This window comes from Podarcis cretensis, assembly GCF_951804945.1.
Source record: "Podarcis cretensis genome assembly, chromosome: 3".
NCBI lineage: Eukaryota > Metazoa > Chordata > Lepidosauria > Squamata > Lacertidae > Podarcis > Podarcis cretensis.
In genome coordinates this window covers 64,472,638-64,487,656 of record NC_137172.1, presented here as the reverse complement: position 1 = coordinate 64,487,656, position 15,019 = coordinate 64,472,638, and the positions used below count along the sequence as shown (strand labels likewise).

General features: G+C 37.7%; 1 protein-coding gene across 2 annotated transcripts in view; it reads right to left on the bottom strand.

Annotated features, from left to right (window-relative positions):
* The window catches only part of HBS1L (HBS1 like translational GTPase), a 45,677-nt gene that overhangs the window by 25,089 nt on the left and 5,569 nt on the right, over window positions 1–15,019 (bottom strand). Inside the window, exon 5 of one of the 2 annotated variants that reach the window (XM_079970651.1) lies at window positions 11,468–14,907. The exons of the other annotated variant lie outside the window; for it this stretch is intronic. Within the exon in view, the coding sequence (XP_079826777.1) occupies window positions 13,412–14,907 (1,496 nt within the window). The 3' untranslated portion in view covers window positions 11,468–13,411. Of the gene's footprint in view, window positions 1–11,467; window positions 14,908–15,019 lie in introns of those variants that run through there. 2 annotated transcript variants of the gene reach the window in all.

The following is a 15,019-nucleotide window of genomic DNA, read 5'->3' as shown; positions in this document are numbered from 1 at the left end:
CATTTGTCTGACCATAAATAGGCATGCAAAAAGCAGTGTCAGCACTAAATGGGGGATAGCCCTACCAACATTTCTCTACAAACCAGTTAATCTAAACTGAAAGTTTATGTAGTCCAAGGTAACGTTCAACACAATTAATAGAATTTCTGTTGAGGTTCTGGTTCGTTATGAGTATGTAAAACTGAAAGTACGACATGTAACGAGTCGATACTTTTACTGCACTTCAGTCATGTTTCCAGAAACGAAGTAGTATCAGGCAGCAAATCTGACGTTACAACACCAGAGGATGGTGCTGTTAACAGATAAGTTACCAGTGTGCTTTATAAATCAAACATAACAAAACCTTTAGGCCTAACTTATGTTCGCTGATTTCATTGTGTCCAATCTGAATATGATTTAGTCAGAGGCAATCCTAAGTCTTAAACTCATGATAGCATCCACATGAGTGGAAGTCTCAAGTTTAAGCAAATGTGTCTGCAAATCCTCAGACAGGCTCATCTACACAGGAATAAAAATGACAACAGCGTGTGACCTTTCTATTATGAGGAAAGCATTTCTTCATTCCAAAACATGTTAAATGATAAAATCAAAGTTCATACAGAAACCAGATGCCCAAAATGCACATAGGGTTGGGACTCTGGGGGTGAAACTACATATATGAAAAACAAGGTTGCCACTGAAAACAGCAACCCCAATTGAGTTCTCTGCCTTCACATCTGTACCTCCAACTTACTATGTCCAGATGTCATTATGATTAGCATCCCCCACCTCCAATAACATGGAGTGATGGGTGTCAAAATGTTACTGCTACCCCAAAAAAAGTGCACAACCCAGGCTGCTGCTTTTGGTGGAAGCCTTGTGCATCTTCCACAGAGTCTCTTGTCCAACACAATGTTGCTCCATACACTCAGCATGTGTGCGATTAAAATATATTTCACTTTGCCCTTCTAGATGAGTTATAGTTTCAGGCATGATTCATCATCAAGTATGTCCCATAAGAAGCTCTGTGGACAGAGATCAAAGCACCCAGTCCTAAATACTATGGGGAATGACACCGTTCCTCCCACCAACTAATAAACGTACATTTCATACTCTACTGTCCAATATTCTTGCTACATTATCCACAAATTAAGTATGGAAAAGAACTGCATAATAGTAAGCTAACCATTCTAGGGACAATAAGAATTGACAACTTGAATAATTCAGCAACTTTAAAAGATTTTCAATTTTTGTGCAGCAAGTTTAAATTTAACCAGCAAACCAAATACAACTTTCTGTGATGCTATTACACTGGATACTATCTAAAAAAGGCAAAGCTAACTAGAAATTAAATAATAATCATCATAATAAACCTTTATTGTCACTACACCACCTGTGTGCAGTGAAATTAAACGACCCCCATAACTCAGTTTTGTTCGCGCTCTGTGTGGTTGTCAGAAGTCAATTACACCACTATTTTTTTCCATTCAGTAGCCCAACAGCCCACGAATAAAAACTGTTCTTCAACCTGTTGGTGCGGCTGACTATATTTCTGTATCTCCTGCCCAAAGGTAGAAGATTGAAGAAGTGCTGGTCAGGGTGTGAGTCATCCCTAAGAATTTTCCTCGCTCTCCTGAGGCAGCGGTCTCCCACGATGTCATCTAGCGAACTCCGAGGACAGCCCATGATGTCATATCCTGTATTCGCCACTCGCTATGGGGACTTCCTGTCCATGGCTATTAGACCAGTATACCACACTGTTATACAGTATGAAAGGACACTTTCTATTGTTCTTTTGCAAGACACTGGGGAAATGGAGTCTCTGTTGGGCCTTCCTAACCACCTGGGTTGTATTGATTTTCCAAGTGAGGTCTTCACTAACGTAAACTCCCAGGAATTTAAAGGAAGAGACTCTCTCCACACAAACACCCCTGATATACAACGGGGCTAGTTCCTCTCTCTTCCTCCAAAAGTCCAACACAATCTCCTTTGTCTTGCTGATATTCAGGTGCAAGTTGTTCTCTAGGCACTATGTGCAGAATTTTTGAACCTCCTCCCTATATGCTGATTCATCTCCACCTGTAATTAGACGCATTATGGTGATATCATCTGCAAACTTAATAATTGCAGTGGATGGATCAGATGAAATGCAGTCATATGTATAAGAGTACAGGTAGGGGCTCAGCATGCATCCCTGTGGGGTGCCAATGCTGAGCTTCAGAGAGGTAGATGTAACAGGCCCAATCCTCACTATTTGTGTGCAATCCCTCAGAAAGTCTTTAATCCAATCACAGATGGTAGGGGAAAGGTCCAGGTCCACCAGCTTTTTAGTAATAATGTCCGGAAGGGTTGTATTAAAAGCCGAGCTATAATCAAAAAACAGGATTCTGACATAATTGCCCGGTCTCTCCAGATGACTCGCTTCAAGGTGGAAAGCTGTGGCTATGGCATTGTCTGTTGACTTATTTCTCCTGTAAGCGAACTGGTGTTCATCAAAATCCGGTGGAAAACATGTCCTAAGTTGTTGAACCAGTCTCTCAAAGCATTTCATCACTACAGATGTTAATGCAATGGGTCTGTAGTCATTTAGGCAGTTAATTGCTATTTTCTTTGGGACTGGGACAATGGTGGCTGCTTTCAAACATGATGGTACACAAGCAGGCTGTAGGGAAATGTTAAAAATCCTTGTCAGGACCCCTGCTAGTTGATCAGCACAGTTTTTTACCACTTTCCCCAGCAGCCATCCAGATCAGCCACTTTGCTGGGATTCACCGCCCACAATGCAGCTTTCACTTGATGGTCATATAGAATAAGTAGCTGAGAGTTTATAGGTTGGCAGGCAGGAGCCGTGACACTTGATCTTTCTACCTCCTAGCGGGCAAAGATGTTCAGCTCCTCCGCTAACTGTTGTTCCTCGTATTGCCCTTGTAAAACTCCGCTTAACCGTGTTTCTCGTATTGCCCTTGTAGTTGGTTAGGTGCTGCAGTCCCTGCCACACTTGTTTCGTATTGTTATCGGCTAGGCAATTCTCCACTTTAAGCTTATATTGGTTTTTTTGCCGCCTTAATGCCTTTCCTGAGCTTTGTTCTTGCCCCTCTGTATGTATCTGTGTTCCCTGCCTTAAAGGCATTATCCCGAGCTTTCAAGAGTAACCTTACTTCAGCAGTCATCCAGGGTTTGCTGTTCCCATAAACTCTAATGCACCTCTCCGTTGTTACATTATCGGTGCACACTTTGATATAGGAAAGCACAGGAAATAAACACACACTGTTCTCCTTTGCACATGTAAATGAGATAGATTTCATACCTTTTAAGTGCACAAAAATAGAAGGCAGATGACCTGTAGTTATTGAAACTTAAAATAGCAAGTTAATTCATTTTATAAATCCCCATCCGGTGAGCTTGCTTTGGCTTAGAAATGGAAAAATGAGCTAGTAGTTTGAAAATTTCAGTCTATATTGTCTTTCTAATATCTCTGCCTTGCTAAATATTGAGCATTCCCCTCCCTACTTATTATCTGCTCTTCTCATTATTATTAAGTGTGAAAATCCACCAGTTCCCAAGGACAGTATCACCTAGAAATTTTTAGCGGCAACAGTTACAATGTAGTTTACACCAGGAGGGGCAACCTGTGGCCGCATACCTGTTCTTGGACTGAAACTCTCATCAACCCCCAGTCTGGCCAATGGTGAGGGCTGATGGAAGCTAAAATCCAACATCTCACAAGGGCCCCCATTCCTGTTCTACGTCTCTTACACATATAACCACGTATACTGGATTTGTTAATTCATGTATTTTTCAATAGTAATTTTTGTCACACCAGAACAGATTTCTGAATACACTGTAAAGTCCAACACAAGTTCACTTGTGTTTTACTTTCACCATTAATATGCATGTTAGCAGCACAATTGCTTTGTAGTACTGAGACCTCTTACGTATATACTCAGATTAGTTTACGTTTCAAGCGACTTGCATGATAAATGAAAGTCCGCTAATAACTATGTGACACATGCACCTGTCCATTCAACATCTTTTTTTGTGTATTGGGGAGATTACAACTGTAGCATCGGAGCCAACTCTGCACATCCAGGCACTGTGGTCTAAACCACTGAGCCTCTTGGGCTTGCCAAATGGAAGGATGGCGGTTCGGATCCATGTCATGGAGTGAGCTCCCATTACTCTGTCCCAGCTTCTGCAATCCTAGCAGTTCGAAAGCACAGCAGTGCAGGTAGATGAATAGGTACCACTGAAGATCAGTGTCCTATGGAGCAGCCAAACCACATGGAAAGATAAGACTCTTGAATAATACAAGCACAATTACAATAAGAGAGCGAATGAAGGAATATACAGAATGCTATCCAAGATACAGTTTCAGGAGAGAAAAATAGCCAAACCAACACTTTTGTTTTTCTGCTAAATTTCAGATTATAAGATGGGTCGTGATTTATTTTTAAAAATGGTTTATCTGTTTCCATATTTTCTTTTCAATTTTCAATAATTTAACAATTTAACATCAAAATTACTTATTTATTCATCCCTTCTAGACTCCCCCCCATGCCTGGTTTCCAATTTCTCCCCTTTATTACCTTACACATCTTTACTTTTTGTGCTTTCATCTTGTATTTTTTTCTTGTGAACCGCCCCGAAATATATTGATGAATCTAATAAATACTCCTCCTCCTACTCTTTATTTTAAAAACCCCACAAAAACCCATTAATTTTCTTTCTATACAAAATTAGATAAGGCGCTAACACAGTTCGCCATTCTATATTGTTGGTAGGCTAGATTTATATACAAGAATGTCAATAACAGCAGCACCAAGCTGAAGGACATTAAAAATACTGAATAGATGCTTTCACATTCTTTGCTATCTAAATGTGTTAGCAGTAACACATTGACAGAAAGAAGTATTTGAAATCAGAGTGTGAAACTGCTAAAGCTGCTTTGAATCTCATTTGCAAAAGGTAATACAAAGCTGTATCAATGCAGTAGGCTGATTAAGCACCTGAACTAATCAGCCCTCATAGCTTCTATGATATCGAATGTTACCAATTCAATCAACAATGAAAAAATTAGCACACATCATATGTATCGTGACACTTATTGTACCTTATATATAGAAAAAGCTATTACAGCACTTGATTAAAAAGGTATCATCAGTACAGTGAACACTATAGCTAGGCCTTGCATCATGAATGTATACTGAACAATTGAAAGTATATTCTTAACTTTTAATGGTTTTTATTGTATGGGGTGTTTTTTTTTGGTTTTTTTCTATAAACCACCTTGATCTATTTTTGACACAATATATAAATATTGTTATATATAAATAAAAGTAAACTAACAAATGTGCCCAGAAGGTTGCTTTTTAAAAAAAAAAAAAATCAGGGTCATGCTATCAGCTACCTGATTTTAAATAAAGGAAATACTGAATTATGGTTGCACTTTAATGCACATTTATTTGGGTGCCAGTCCCACAGAAGTTAATAGAACTTACAACTGATTAAACACACACATATAAGGCTTTAACACCTGCTGAGAGGAAAATGTATGTCCTTGGGGGTGAATCCCCATAACTAGTTGCAGCCACTGAATAAAGTTGACAGCTCAGTTAGGAAGATTTGGAACTGAGGCTCCATACCACACAGAGGCAATAACAACCATCCTGTGCTAAGAAGCTGCAGTACCACTCTCAGGAATTTTAATTTAAAATATTTCCTATGTGATACAAGAAAAGAAGTAGGCCAAGAACCAAGCAAAGGACAAAGAATTGACCAGCTTCAGAGAGTCCTTCCTACTATGTCAGATTCAAGACAACCCTTTCAGCTGATACAACTCTGCGTCCCGAAATTCAGAGTATAGAAGCTTTGTAGGGAATCAGACAAATGGTACTCCTCTTCGTATGACACCAGCTTGCCAATGGCTCAGCAGAGATTTCTTCTTGCTTTCAATGACCCTGTAATGAGAAACTTAAAAAAAAAAGGACCTTTTGCATGCAAAGCCTGTGTTCACTGAGCTATAGCAGTCTGCAGCTGTGCTGGCCATACCTTAACCCATAGCTCTTCAAACAAAAAACCCACTCAATTTCTAATACATAAAACTGCATACACTACAATTCACCACCGACAAAGATTAAAATATGTGTCAGGGTAAACTTTGAAAGCTTTCTCTTCTTTTTAAAATCATAGTGTAGTATTAGAAGAATCACAAAACTGGAAATATTTTTGTATACTAAAATAATTAGAACAATTTTCTCTCAACTTTTTAAAAAACTAAACGAAGAAAGACCAGCAGATTGAGGTTCCCAACAGCATATGCAGACAATGCGAAGTTTTAGACAGTGTCATAAAACATTAGGATATACTGTACTACCAACCTTAGGTTGGCTGCAATCTTAAAAATCTGACACTTATGTTAAATTTAATGTGCACTTAAGAAATTAAGTGACTTTTCAAGAGTCTAATTCAAAGCACTTGAGGTCTAGAATAATGGGTAGGGATATAGTAGATATGCTGCAAGAGTGTACATCTGTACCAATGCTGTGAAAATATTGAGGGTGAGGGGTTGAGATAACTGGTGTAAGATCATTTCTGATTTGTTTCCCAATATAATGGAAATTCACAAAGCTAAAATTTTGAATATACACAAAGCAATGGCTCTTGGCAGCTAGAATGGTGGCAAAGCAGTAAAACTAAATGCACTGGAAAGGTAAGAGAGCTCCTAAGAGATTAAACAAATTAATCAAATGATACATCTGGCAATACACGAAGTATTGCATTTTTCTCTAGAAAACTCTTTACAGACAAATGAAAGAATTTTGACTACTTTCTTAGATAGATTTAGTGTTTGAAGTTCTGATGGTGTCAAACATTTATTCTGAATATTCTTGAAAATCTTACAGAGAAAACTGTTACATGTGACAGTTGTACAGGCAAGTTTTGTTTCCAAATGTTTGATATCAGTAAACATAAATATAAAAAGTATGGGATTAGTAGAGTGATATTTCAGGATTTTGATTCAAATGATATTAGAAGGTGCAAGTTACAGCTCACAAGACTGCAACAAAGAAAATGCCATATAATAATAATAATAATAATAATAATACAGTGGTACCTTGGTTTGCAACTGCTTTGGATTACAACCATGTCAAACCCGGAAGTGTGTGTCCCTTATAACCCCCCCCCTTTTTTTTTTTTGGATTACAACCCATTTTTTTGTGGGGGGAGGCCCCATTGGCGAAAGCGCACCTTGGGTTACAACCTGTTTTGGTTTACAACCGAACCTCTGGAACGGATTATGGTTGTAAACCAAGGTACCCCTGTAATGTAAGAATGTAATGGAAGATTTGTAATGCAGGATCACAATTCTGGATGTGCACGGTCAGGGTGGAGTAGGGGAGCAAAAAGTTGCACAAGAGCAGGGATCATAGATGAGAGGGAGAAGAAAGGAACATCAGAAAGCTATTTTTCCTTGTTAAAACTGGTTGGTTGCTTAAAAGAAACACCAACACTCCATGTTTCTCCATCCCTGTTTTAGTCAAACTCTGCTGTTGTTTATTATTCACAAGCAAACACCCATATATGCACAGCAACCATCAACTGAACATAACTATCTCTAACCGAACATGCTACCTGACAAGCTTGTTCGAAAGACTCTATTCATCTTAAAGATATAGCATACCGTATTTTTTGCACCATAACACTCACTTTTTTCCTCCTAAAAAGTAAGGGGAAATGTCTGTGTGTGTTATGGAGGGAATGCCTACGGGTGGCATGCCTACGGATTTTCCTCCTCTAAAAACTACGTGCGTGTTATAGAGCGAAAAATACGGTATATCAACACTGGGTGTGTCCACAACGCCAGCTGGAGAATAGCAAAGCAAGGAAATGAGGATGATCTGCATACAAGAGAGAGTTGGGGACAGGGGGATGGGGAGGGGGAGGGGGAAAAGAGGTGGTACAAATGGGCTTGCAAAGAAAGGAAGGAGTAGGAGGCATGGGAATAGGGGTGAAGATGAGAGCAGGGGAATGAAAGGCTTTGAAGGAAAGGAGAAGGCGGAAGATGGAAAAGGGGCTAAGCAGTTGCAACGTGTGGGAGAAGGAAAATGCATGTTACCATGGGGGTTGTTTGTGCGCAAGGGGGAGGGCTGCACAAAAGGAAGAAAGGAGAGGCATGGGCATGGTGGTGAAGGTAAAAATGGGGCTGCAGAATAGAAAAGTGGTTTCAGAGATGGGGTTGGGATGGTGAAACATGATAGCCAGACAACAATAACTAGGAAGTGGTTTTCTACAAGGACCAAAGGACAAACCTTTATTTATAAAATATAGATTATTCTTCTGCTTCTAGGCTCTAAAATAAGACCTACTCTAAGCCTTGTGGCAAAAAATCCAAACAAAGAATTCCAGTAGAATATGTATAATTGCTCTTATCTTTAACATAACAAATCCCAGATTTTCAAGTATTAACAGGGTTTGTTTAAAACAGAACTATGTAATAACAGAAGCGAACACTAAACATTATTTCATTATTCAGCCATACATAAGCAGCACATTTCCACTGATTTCCTGTTGATATGCAAAATAAACCTGCCCTAGCTTTTAAAGTGGTGTTCTTTCAAAATATAGTATGCTACCTTTAAGACTGCAAGATAAAACATCTCAGGGAAAAAGTCTTGGGAGTGTCATTTTTTCCAGTGTAGGTGTGTATACAAAGTGAAGCTCAAAAACATTTTAAAATGTTTCTCACTGCTTTTGACATAAGCCACTTCCTTTCTAAAGCCCACACACAGCTGTATCAAACAGAATGTGACTCTTATTCACATGTATTTTACTAATGTGAAATAAATGACTGAAGCTTTTTTTTTACCATACCTACATTTAAATTATAAGGATCTTTGACATTAGGCATACACTGTCCAAAGTACGCTTAGTAGTAGTCTGAATCAAACATGAATTCTTTACCCAGTGAATTCACTCTTAGCTACTAAATATTTTGTAAAGTTGATTAACTGTTCTCTATGCATTTGGATACCTCTTAACACATTGAATCAAGATGGCAGAACGAACCTTTTAAACCTGTACTGATTTTAATCAAATTTTGCCATGAAACGGGATCATATGACATCTATCCTTAAATATCAGCCCCAGCTGCCTCCTTAGGTTGCTGACTTTGGGCTCTAAGTACTTGAAATATCATTTTCCGTGTTACAGAATAACTCATGCTATAAAATCTGTGGCTCTGGTCATAGTTCCATCTACAGCTACAGCATACGGTAAGACCGTATGGAACAGAGCCTTTTCTGTTGTGCTATCCCAGACGTACAATCCCCTCTCCATGGAGATACAATTGTCCACTACATTAGTTGTATCGAGATGCAACTGTTTCCTTGGGCCTATGGAACAAGTACTTAGGATGAAATGCTTCTTAGCTGGCACACCAACAACACAAACCAAGACAGAAACTTTATGACGCTGTAGTAGATGCCATGGGGCACAATGGATTGGGTTTAGGAGGTCATATATCACATATCAGCCTGGAATCTTCATTAAACTTGCATGCAACAATGTTATCTTATCTGTATGACAACTGTTTTCCAAAACAAAAAGTAGGCTAAATCAAATCGCATTGCTCTTTTTCAACTACTGCAATTTGTCAGCAATACCCATATAACCAACAAGAAGATTTTAGCAGTAACAGAATGTTAAGCAAGTGACCACAAAGTGGAAAAATACAATGGATCTAGTGTATATGACCTTTAGACAGAAAGGAAAACACTCAAGGGTTGAGTCACATGAATATCCTCCCCATCTCTTTCGCTTTTTTCTTGACTTTTAGCTGTTGAATCCATGTGCATATCTTCAGTTAAAGCACACTTCTTGTAGTATCAACTAATCAATACACACATGCACCATTTGATATAGGCAAGCAGACAAGCAGCAAATTCCTGAGTTTTAATGCACTTAAATTGTTTAAGAAATAGACACTAATTCACAGAACTATGGAACTCTTTCTAAGTTTTAAGGCAAATCTCTTTAATAGATGTTGCCACAGATTTAATTGTTGTGGGACCAAGGGTTTTATCCACATTTTTTAAAGGTAGGCAGGGAAACAGGAGACCAAAACTGCAACACAGTTTATACAGGAATACCCATTTCACTCCTGCTCCCACAGAACCTATTTTACCTATAGCTCAGAACCTCAAAGAACTACAGACAGAAAGCTGTGACGAATGAAGTCAGCAGTTCTAAACAAAATATAAAAAATACAATAATGACAAAGGTAGATTTTCAACTTTTGGACTGTTGTAGTGTTTCTATATAGCCTTTAGAATGGCCATGAAACACAAGTAACCAAACTATTCAATGATATTTAAACAGCTTTCCAACAAAACACAGAGTGAGCAACCATTATTTTCACTTCAGTTCCAATTACTAAATTCAGGCACACTAAGGAAAAGAATAATTTTTATTTATTAATTCCACAAAATGTGAGTGCAAATTTAAACTATTTTTAGAGTTTTTAGGAATGAAAATATACAATTCTGTTTTTTTTAATAAAAAAAAAACAATATTAATGGAGAAGCCACCAACACAAGGTACTGTAAGTATTTGAACCCTCACAGCAAGACACAGAAGACAGCGTGCACTGATTATTAATCCTCAAATTAAATTTATTTTATATATCTATATTTTTCATGAAACAAGCTACAGGTCAATTTTACTTTAAAATTTGATTTTGAATACATAAAAAAACCTATGATACTGTTTTCACAATGCTCTGAATATTTTGACTAGCACATTTTAGATGTCCAAAATACACATCCAAATAGTTTTTTACAGTTTCAAAATATACACCATTTATAAAAAAAATGTACCATATATACACATGCAAAAACAGAGGCTGGCTTCAGAGCAGTAAAATATCAGTAAAATGTAAAGGCATGATGCACGTTTGCAGAGATCAGGATTAAAATTTGCTGCCTCACCTCCAGCTCGGGTTTGCACACATTGTACAGCATGCTGGCTGTTATCATAAAAAGGAGGTCAATGCACACCACCAATATAGCAACCCACATGTTCTTCATTTCCACAGTACTTTGGGCTTGTAAGTTACCACCTCTCTGAACTCAAATGAACTTGTAGATTCAAGATATGGGAAAAGGGGCAGGTGGATCACTATAAAGGAGAGAGGCATGCAGCAGCCTTGCACTGTTATCTAACAAACACAGCGCAACAATAAGTTTGCAAATGCCTTTCAGCCTGCCAGGAGGGAGAGGATAAATTTATTCAGCTCCATGTCATGCCCCTCCAAGGGGTGCAACCATATCCAAAAGAGAATGGGTCATGTCCTAAGTTACCTGAAGAGTATGTGCCATTCAGAAATATTCTCAAAGCTAAAAATCTTTTCAAAAAATCTAGGAAGCAAAAATATAGTTACAAAACAAGGTAACGTTCATCTTTGGTCAACCATTGTGTTATATACATCTACAAAAAAACCTGCAGCATCATAACACTATTATATCTAAATATACAGTGTTTACACATTTACTTAATGACCATTTCGGAACCTGTCTAAATAGGTAGTCCATGGCTTCAAGCTGTGGTCAAATGAGTGATGGACTACACTACAATTATTCCAGTCAAGCTGCCTAAACCACACCTGCCACAATCTACCACACTAGTCCACCTACATCACAACAGCCTCTTCCCCTCATTTTCTATGGAATCCCATACAATTACGGTACATGGGATGACTAGGAGAAAACTTTAAGCAAAAGTGACAGAGGAAGAATTCCACTGAGCGAGAGATACTGGAAAAACACTATTTTTGTCATCTGATGCAGTAAGCATTTGGACATAGTGATATTTAACGAGACTGCTGAATTGTGACAATAAGTGTCAAATCACAACAATAAAATAAAAAAATAAAATTGCACCAAAATGCAATGGAATGTACCTTACAATAAAAATATATTTTCAAGTTAAAAATCAAAATTATTTTACATACTGACATGGCTGTTTGTTTCTTAAAGCATGTAAAAACATCTCTCCAAGAAATATATATTTTACCCAGTGAACTAAATAATAGCTGCCTGTTAAATTAAATACAAAAGTTAAGATAGGGTTCTCACTGAAAATACAGCAAAGCATTATGTTCTGTTCAAAACACTTGATACTATCAAAAACATACAAAGTCTTAACTTGACAAATGCCTGTAATCCTTGATGAAGATAATAATAATAAAAACAAGTATGGAAAGCAGCAGAAACAGAAAGCTAATAGACAAAAAATATAATCTTATCACCATTTGAATGAGATTTAAGATACTGGTGCTCAAAAGAATAGTATTCTACAACATATAGTTAAAAAGATTGAAGAAGTAGGTGTTTTGGTTAATAATTAAGTTATTCCTCAGTTGGACAGAGAACATCCTGATCCTTCTATATTAAAAACATTGGGAAGTTTTAGCCTGAATCTTTTAAAGGACCGCTGCACACATTACACTTTTTTACAGGTACATGTAAAATATTTTGCTTGTACCTTAGTAAGTTTTATAAAGTGAGCACATGTCTGCTTAGTTGTACAATATATGTTTGAACCAGGAAGACAGACTGGGCTGTGGTTCCCTGCTATGCACCTATATGACAGCTAACACACATGACCTCCTGATTTAATATGAAGGGACGAGAAAGCCAGAGAGTGCAGGAAAGTACAGTAATGCCAAATAATTTGTGTGAAAGAAAAAAAATGCATTTGACAACTACCCATTAAAAAAAATTTCACAAGCTGTGCTCTTGAATGTATACTTCTGGTCTCACCAAGTTTGAACATGATGGTAAGCCATTTGTAAATTAAATATTTTTGCCATGGGGATTTCAAAAACATGCACTGACAAATCAATTTTTCAAAGAAAGGGACAGATTAAAAACAAAGCAAACAAAGCTCTAATGTGCCACAAGGCAGCTACAAACAGTAACAGTGCCATATTAAACACATTAGAGATTTAAAACATTATGGAAATTCATTCACAGCAAATATTTAATAATTTGGTCCCCAGTGTAATTTTTGTTAAAGGTAATCCTGAAACCATAAATTAATATGTTGTTTCTAGCAGGAGCTAGCACACTCTTTCTTAAAAATATTTTTTCAATATTAATTATTTAGAAAAGATTCAGCACTTTAACACATTATTCCAAAGTTGAGGCGCTAAAGATTAAGATCTACCTCTATCAATTACAGAATAAAAGGATAAAAAGGACTGGAATTCAGTGCATCTATTCAAAAACTTTACTAGAAAAGTTTGTTAACCAAAATTAACTGACAATTGTCTTTGCATTTAAGACATCCATTCCACTTTGCCGTCCAAGTCAACCTGTTCAAAATATCTTTTTTAATGTAAAAATAATCAAAACTGTATTAGTTCATTGTGCTGTTATCTAGTGAAGGCTTTCTTTTGGCCTAATTTTACAATGTCATCTGGAGATGGCGATTTGAAGTCAAAAGGTGTTATTGCTAATAAGGGTCCAGTTTCATGAATTTTTACTTCTTGCATTTGCCTACTGTATAAGAAAGCCTTATGAAGATTAACTGTTTGGCGCTTACATCTCTTTGGGGGATAATGAAGACACAGAGTTATAGCAAAGGCTGATGGTGTTGCAGAGAGGGCCTTTGCCCATGAAACAGTGCCTTCCAAAATATGTGACCTCATTTTCTTTTGGTTCTTCTTCCTTTTAGCTACAAACATTTGTCGTCCTTGCTTTGAAAATAAAGCGTCTTTTTCTGGAAGTGACGTGCCTGACTGTACATGTACATGTTGAGGAGATAATGTTGATTTTCTAATAAGAACACTTAGATCAATATCTGAATTCACAACTGTAGGTTGCACTGTTTTAGGTATACAAAGCTCAGAACAGCTGCTTGTTGTTCGAGGCTTATCCAATGCAGTTGATTTTGCAATTAAATCTGAAAGTGATAAACTCTCAAGCTCTTTTATTGGAGAAGACTTGGAGAATGTTAAGGAAGATAAAGATCCTGACAGTTCTGTCATTCCAGATGAAATTTGAGGTTGGTTGGCTAGTTGGGACAATGGTGAAAGTCCTAATTCCAAGTCTGTGAAACCTGCTGATGGGTTGCAAAGATCAGATAAGGGTTGAGGCTTGTTTGAATTACTTCCTTGGTGTTCCTGTAGGAGATCAGCTAGTGATGGGCTTTGAGACACTGAAAATTTTAAGCTATTCGCTTTTGAAGAGGTGCTGATATGCCCTTGGAAGCAGCCCTTACCATGTGAAAATGAAGGGGCATTTCCAGATAGATCGGCCTTTTTACTGAGCTGGTAACTTCTCTTGCTGTCCAGCATCAAATTTCCAAAAGCATTTATAAAACCAGGAGGGTTATCCAAATAGCTTTTGCTATCATGACTGTAGTTTTTCTGGAGAAAAATTAATGCACTATCTTGGGTATCTTCTGAATCACCTGTTTCGTTAAGCCTGACCAGGCCCTTCCAGTCAACTCCTTTAAATTCAGATGGGTTCCAAGACACATTTTCTGAAGAATTTTCCTTCAGCAATTCAGCCTCTGAACTAAAGCATGCATCACTTTCATTGCAAGATTTCCAACTTGTGCTGGTGCTGTCAGTTGGTGGGAGTGTTACCTGCTTGTTCAGTGGCTTATAAAGTGACTTATCATTGTCACTGAATGGTATAGGAAGAGCTCCCGAGGAATTACAAACAGTTTTTTTCTTTTTTACTGGAGGTGTTTTGACATATTTGGGTCTGAAGGCTGTTTTGTCACCTGGAGCTGAAGCATTACAAGATTCAAAATTGACCACAGGATTGCTGAGACTACAGCAGGACTTAGTGGTATCTAAAGTATTTTCAATGGAGTTAGTCAAGTTGTTAGTGCTAGAAAATATTTCTGAGCAAAATAAGCCTTACCTTACAAGAGCCAACAATTCCAAGAGAGACACAGGGTCAAAGCAAAAACAGTTCCAATTTGTGGCAAAGCAGGAAAGCCAACAGCAAAACAGAAAAAAACACAAAAA